This window comes from Psittacula echo (assembly GCF_963264785.1).
Source record: "Psittacula echo genome assembly, chromosome: 7".
Classification (NCBI taxonomy): domain Eukaryota; kingdom Metazoa; phylum Chordata; class Aves; order Psittaciformes; family Psittacidae; genus Psittacula; species Psittacula echo.
In genome coordinates, this window is record NC_137740.1 from 45,220,932 (window position 1) to 45,226,931 (window position 6,000).

Here is a 6,000-nt window from a genome sequence, read left to right on the forward strand (position 1 = left end):
AACAGATGGTGCAAACAAAACATTCACTTCACAGAATCCAGTACTTCAGTTACTTGACTGCTTAAATTAAGTGGCCAAATGACAGGAGAAAATTGAAGTACTTGGACTAAACAGGGAAAGTACCAAAAAGAGGGGGGAAAAAAAAAAAAGATGAAAATAAGAAGGCTGTAGCTTATCTTACAGCCTGTCATTAAATCATGATCTCCACTTTGGGTTTAGACCTTCACAATCCTTATTTATACTTATTGCTAGTTTTGCAAGAGAAACTTTTAAAAATTTTACAATGAAAAATACTCTTTCAGAGCGAACTCCAACAATAGAAATCCACGTCTGCCTCAAACAAAACTTGTGTGCAAGCAGCAAGACCTCAAAAGTGCCATTTGCACTCTTCCTTGTTTTTTTTTAAATTAGATCACAAACAGTTTACCAAAGACGACATATTTGATGTTTTCACAAGGTCAAGGACAAACAAATTCAGATGCAATCCAAAGACTGCTGCTGCAAATGTCATGAGACTTTGAGCAACCCCAAAACAATCTCCAAGGAAGCACTCATGAAACTTTTTTTTCTATACAGTGAGATTTTGTCACACAGTATTAAACATCATTAAAACTGGTTTCCTGTGATGTATGGAAAAACTTCTCAGCCAAAAGGCAAAAAAAAAATCAATATAAGGGTACTTATATTTAGGAAAATGAGCAAGTATTAAATATTGTGCAAAAGGAAAAGACTTTATTTTAATACCGTATTTGATCTGAAAGTTTCAAGCACTGAAATCAGAAAGCCAAACTGCATTTTCTTTTCCTAAATACATCTATATTCAACATGGAAGCCATCAATTCTTAAGAGAAACAGTTATCATCTAGCTACTGCTTATAGCCTTTTCAGCTGCCAGTCCTTGTTTGGGTTTTGAGTAATCCCAAGGTCTCCTGTTCTCTGTATACCCATAGAGCTTTCGCAGAGCCACGCGGGCAGCTTCTTCCTCTGCTGCAAGCAGCGTTTCACCAGGACCTTCAGCTATAATCTTCTTATTGCTTGGGAGGAAAAGAAATAGAATTAAAAACATTTTCTTCATGAAATCCTGAGCACTACTGCCTACCGTGAATAAGGGCTGTTAGATTTTTCCTTTCTCTAATGTCTGTGAATACTGAAGGGAATTTCTATTTACACACAAATGTAAACATTTCCTTTGGCCTTTCCTGCAAAGATAAGTGACTGTGTATTCAACAATGGAAACTCAAATCAGAAATGCATCCATTTCCTGGAAGAACACTACTCTGTTCCTTTAGATTTCCAACAAATCACTGCTTCTCTACAGTGGTCAATCTGTTAGCCCTGTTAAAATTATGCAAACTCATGACTCTGGTTAACTTAAACAAAGAAGTGAAATGCTTCTGGTTTTTTTCCTTTCCTGGTAGGAAAGCATTTTAAAACTTCTTTAAAAGGATTCACAGAGAAGTTCCCTATGTTATGAAGTATGTACTTAGCTCTATTTAATCAACATTCATGGCCACTGAATAGGAACAGTTTCTGAAGAGATACCATGGTTTTCAAAGAAAAACAAGCGAAGTTCCTTTCATTTATATAATAAATCTTAGAAGGCACTTAAACCAAAACACAATAAATCAGAACAATTAAGGCAATTTTCCCGTGCATTTATCTGCAGCTCATTAAGCAAAGCAACAACGGTGTGGGTTTTGGTGGAAGAAGGTCCTGTTCTAGTTCAGAGGAACAAAGTTACCCCTGGGCAAGACACAAGGATAAGCACTGACCACGCCTGACACAAGCACACCAGAGATGACCGGCTTTTCCCAAGTCTTGTCTGGATACAGACACTCCTCTTGTCTAGTTTATAGTGCCCATGATTTGAAAACTAGAAAGATTATCTGGAATATAAAATAAGCCTCTCTTCAATCCCACCTCTTTTGCTGTCTGTGTCTCTTTACCCTTCCCTAAGCCGTGGATACAGCTGTGGTCCCTCCAAAGCCATTCAGTTATGCCATTCACAAAATTCCTCTGCAGGCCACTCAGAACATACACCCAGACTCTTTTTGTATGCCCAATTTAGATTCTGAAGCCCTTTAGTCAGAGACTGTCTTTTTATGCATCATTACAGCAAGTAATGATAAAAGCCAGTGCTTTAACGCCTGATTTTATATGGAAGTCACTTTAAGATTTCTTTTCTGTAATAATTTGACCACAGAGCACAAGTGGAAAAGCAAAAGACCCTCTTCCCTCCTCCCCAACTTAAATCCATTTCACTAAATATTGTACTAACCAGTACAACCCAACAAAGTACACCGGCAGAACCGTGCTGACTCCCAGTTGCCTGGTAATTCTTGGTTCTGGAGAAGAGATGTTCCTCTTGGTCAGTTCTTCCACTAGTAAGCCCATAGGATTTACAACTTGCCAGATCTCAAATAGGTCCTTTCCAATCAGTTGTGGGATAAAAAAGTCCTAAACAATAATATTTGGAAGTTGCAATTAATGTGAAAGGTAACAAAGGCTCTAGCTTCTGGTGTATCCTAATAAAAATACAATATGAAGAGGCATTAATACAGTTGACAATAAATTGCTGACATGAAAGGTGAAATTGCCTCAGTGCTCCACGCAGCTAAGCACAGGTAACCAGTGCTCCTATGCTCAGCAGCTCTGGGTCTGAATTAGCCACTGATGTGCACCTTGGGCAAAGTCAACTGCCCACATGTAGAGAAGGAACAGCACCAGTATGAGAGAGGAGCTCCAACAACGCTTACACACAGCTCTGAGCACCAGCAACTCAGTGCTGCTTCCAGGCTAGAAGCTATACATCAGAAGAGTGCTGCAAACAGGTTGAAGGCAACGTGCAAACCCACCTGTTTGGATTGCTCTCCTGCCTGTTACAAACTACTTGCTCTTACAGAGACCTCTCAAGCGTCTTGTACCAGAAATAAGATTTTAACAGACATTTCTCCATTGCAAATGACAAATAAGTAAAAAGGACAACTGAAAGGACAGTAGCTGCTAGAACTATTTTGTTACACTGCATTTTAATTGAACCTTTTTGTATGCCACGAGGATGATCAGGAGACTGGAGCACCTCCTGTATGAAGATAGGCTGAGAAAGTTGGGGCTGTTCAGCCTGGAGAAGAGAAGGCTGCGTGGAGACCTCATAGCAGCCTTCCAGTATCTGAAGGGGGCCTACAAGGATGCTGGGGAGGGACTCTTCATCAGGGACTGTAGTGACAGGGCAAGGGGTAATGGGTTCAAACTTAAACAGGGGAAGTTTAGATTGGATATAAGGAAGAAATTCTTTACTGTTAGGGTGGTGAGGCACTGGAATGGGTTGCCCAAGGAAGTTGTGAATGCTCCATCCTTGGCAGTGTTCAAGGCCAGGTTGGATGAGGCCTTAGGTGACATGGTTTAGTGTGAGGTGTTCCTGCCCATGGCAGGGAGGTTGGAACTAGATGATCTTAAGGTCCTTCCCAACCCTAACTATTCTATGATTCTATGAAATATCTTTAGGTGCTTGCACTCCTGCATGTAAAACCTATGAATGCAGCCCCTGCTGTAAATAAAATGCTTATTTTGTTTGGGGTTTTTTGTTTGGTTGTTTTGGTTCTTTGGGTTTGTTTTTTTTTTTTTTTGTTTTTTTTTTTTTAATTGAAGATATATGTGACCTTACATGGAATAATTCCATTATTTGATAGTACAGTGCATGGCATATAACGCTTTCCCTTTGCAAGTGTCAGCAAATACAAGAATATTATTATTCTATATAACAGAAGCATATGATTTTATGTACGTGTCCAGCCCCTGCTTCTTAAAGAAAAACAGAAACAAACAACAGAAAACAGAAGAAAAAAGAAACACAACCCCAACCAAAACCCTACCCAACTACCACCACTAGATCTCAGTGTTCAATTGTCTTGTTACAGGTATGGTCAAACTTCTGCCAATCTCCCTCGATCTCTGGCCATCAAGGCTCAAGAAATTATTTTTTTTTTCCTTTTTAATCCCCTCTAATTTCTGATACCCTTTGATGTTATTGTTGTCAGCACAAAAACATATCACAGAATCATAGAATGGGCTGGGTTGGAAGGGACCTTAAAGCTCATTCAGTTCCAACCCCCTGCCATGGGCAGGGGCACTTTCCACTAGCCCACGTCGCCCCAAGCCCCATCCTGGCCTTTGAACACTGCCAGGGCTGGGGCAGCCACAGCTCCACTGGGCAACCTGTGCCAGTGTGTAAATCTACCCATTTTGAGTTTAAAGCCAGACTCACCCTGACAAAGATCCCAGTTTTCTCAGGCCCGCTGCTGCCGAGCAAGGCTCCTATTACAGCAAAGAACGTCCTCTGCAGCACATCTGGGGGGGCAGGGAACTCTTTGCAAAGCGTCAGGTCCTGTATAGACAGGTTTTGAGCCACATAAGAAACAAGTTCCTGACTGGTAAGAAAATCAACAAGTGCTCCTATCCCCTCTGCAGGTAACTCTGGGTAGGCACCTTCAAAGCAATGCATCAGGTAAGAACGTGAAAAAGACATCCCTTCTTCAGCAAGTTTACTGTTATCTTGGAGATTAAGAGCAATCGTTTCTTTGTCTAGCCCAAGCTCCTGGCGCCTCGCCTCTTCGCTTTCAATGTAACAGGAGTTAACAAAGGCAGTCTTCAGAAGATCCAAGGAAAAATTTTCATGCAGCCGGTGGCTAAAAGCTTGTATTTCTGCGTGGTAATCCCAGTTGGGCTTCTCTGACCTACACAAGTGGAAAACGAAGCAAATTCAGAAACAGATTAAGAAGTTACCCGCACTGCCAGCATCAGGGCTTTCAGACAATTAAAGCCTGAAGACCAAAACCAGTATTTAAACCTCTCATGTCAAACGTCATTCGTTCGCACCTGTTTTTGCCTGCCAGGACGGGCCCCTTGCCACGTTCAAACCCGAGAACCAAGCTGACCTGTGGAGCTTTTATCACTCTGCTCCAGAGCCTCATGAGAAGGTGCTTAAACAGCTCTATCTTGCCTGTTTCACGGCCTCGGCCCGCCCTCCCTCCCTTCCCCCGGCCCCGTGTCCCGTCCCCCTCCTCCGCCCGCCCTCTCCTGCCGGGCCGGTCTCACCGCCGCTGGGGGGGCGCGTTCAGCCGCTCCTGCTCCAGGTAGGCGCGGAGCCACCGCTTCTTTACTTGGCGCGGCGCAGTCTTGAACGTGACCCTCCCGGTCCCGGCCCCAGCTCCGGCCCCTGCCAGCAGCTGCCGCGACGCCTGCACTAGCAGCCGGGCGGCCATGACGATGGCTGCACCCACCGCAGAGATCCGTCTCCTCCGGGAAACACAGCCCCTACCCGTTAGTTCCGGGCAGAAACGTTCCTAGCTGGGGACACCATCGAGCGGGGCAGCGGCGGCGGAACCAGCCCTCGGACCACAGCTCCCGGCGGGCCATGTGACCGCGCTGCACGTTGGGAGCGGCCGCTGCGACAGCAGCGGGACAGCGAGCGGGGTTCGCGGCTGTGATGCAGGGCACTAGGCCGGGGTTCCGCGAGCTCTCGGGTAGAGAACACCCGGGAAGCTTCGAGCAAAGCCACGTCGCGATGCACGGGCTCGCATCTCCTGCAGTTGCAGCGGGTCGCACACCGGCGGCACCGGCCCAGCGCGGCTGAGGCCACCGGTGTCGGGCGTCCCTCTGCAGAGAGAGTTTGACACGCAGAGTCCGATGGGCGCCGGCCGGGGCTCTGCCCAGAGCCGCCGCCTTGTGCAGGGTGCCTCCGGGCCCACAGAGAAACAACATCATGGGATGTTTAAACAGACCACAGTACATGGGGACACCAGGCTAGCTTCCGCTACTTGCGTCCGCACCACACACACCAGGAACAGCGCCCCAGCACGCAGGAGATGGTAGCCTTGCAGCTGGCTACTGGATACGCACCTGCTGCTTTTGGGTTGTTCAGACCACCACTATTACTTACGTCAAAGACTCATATAGTTTAGATGAACCCTCACATTTTTTTAAAATTATATCAAACAATGG

The 6,000-nt window shown here is 45.4% G+C and overlaps 1 protein-coding gene across 2 annotated transcripts; it reads right to left on the bottom strand.

Annotated features, from left to right (window-relative positions):
- Nucleotides 1–710: 710 nt before the first annotated feature.
- MRPL44 (mitochondrial ribosomal protein L44) lies at nucleotides 711–5,494 on the bottom strand. 2 transcript variants are annotated; one of them, XM_080624377.1, is made up of 4 exons: nucleotides 5,095–5,494; nucleotides 4,265–4,733; nucleotides 2,279–2,457; nucleotides 711–1,034 (listed from the first exon to the last, which is right to left on the bottom strand). In XM_080624377.1, the coding sequence occupies exons 1-4, from the start codon at nucleotides 5,259–5,261 to the stop codon at nucleotides 863–865; spliced, it is 987 nt and encodes a 328-aa protein (XP_080480503.1). In that variant the 5' UTR covers nucleotides 5,262–5,494; the 3' UTR covers nucleotides 711–862. The 2 variants fall into 2 exon arrangements, with proteins under 2 accessions (XP_080480503.1, XP_080480504.1); XM_080624378.1 differs by lacking the exon at nucleotides 5,095–5,494 and adding an exon at nucleotides 4,876–5,003.
- Between the last annotated feature and the right edge of the window lie 506 nt (nucleotides 5,495–6,000).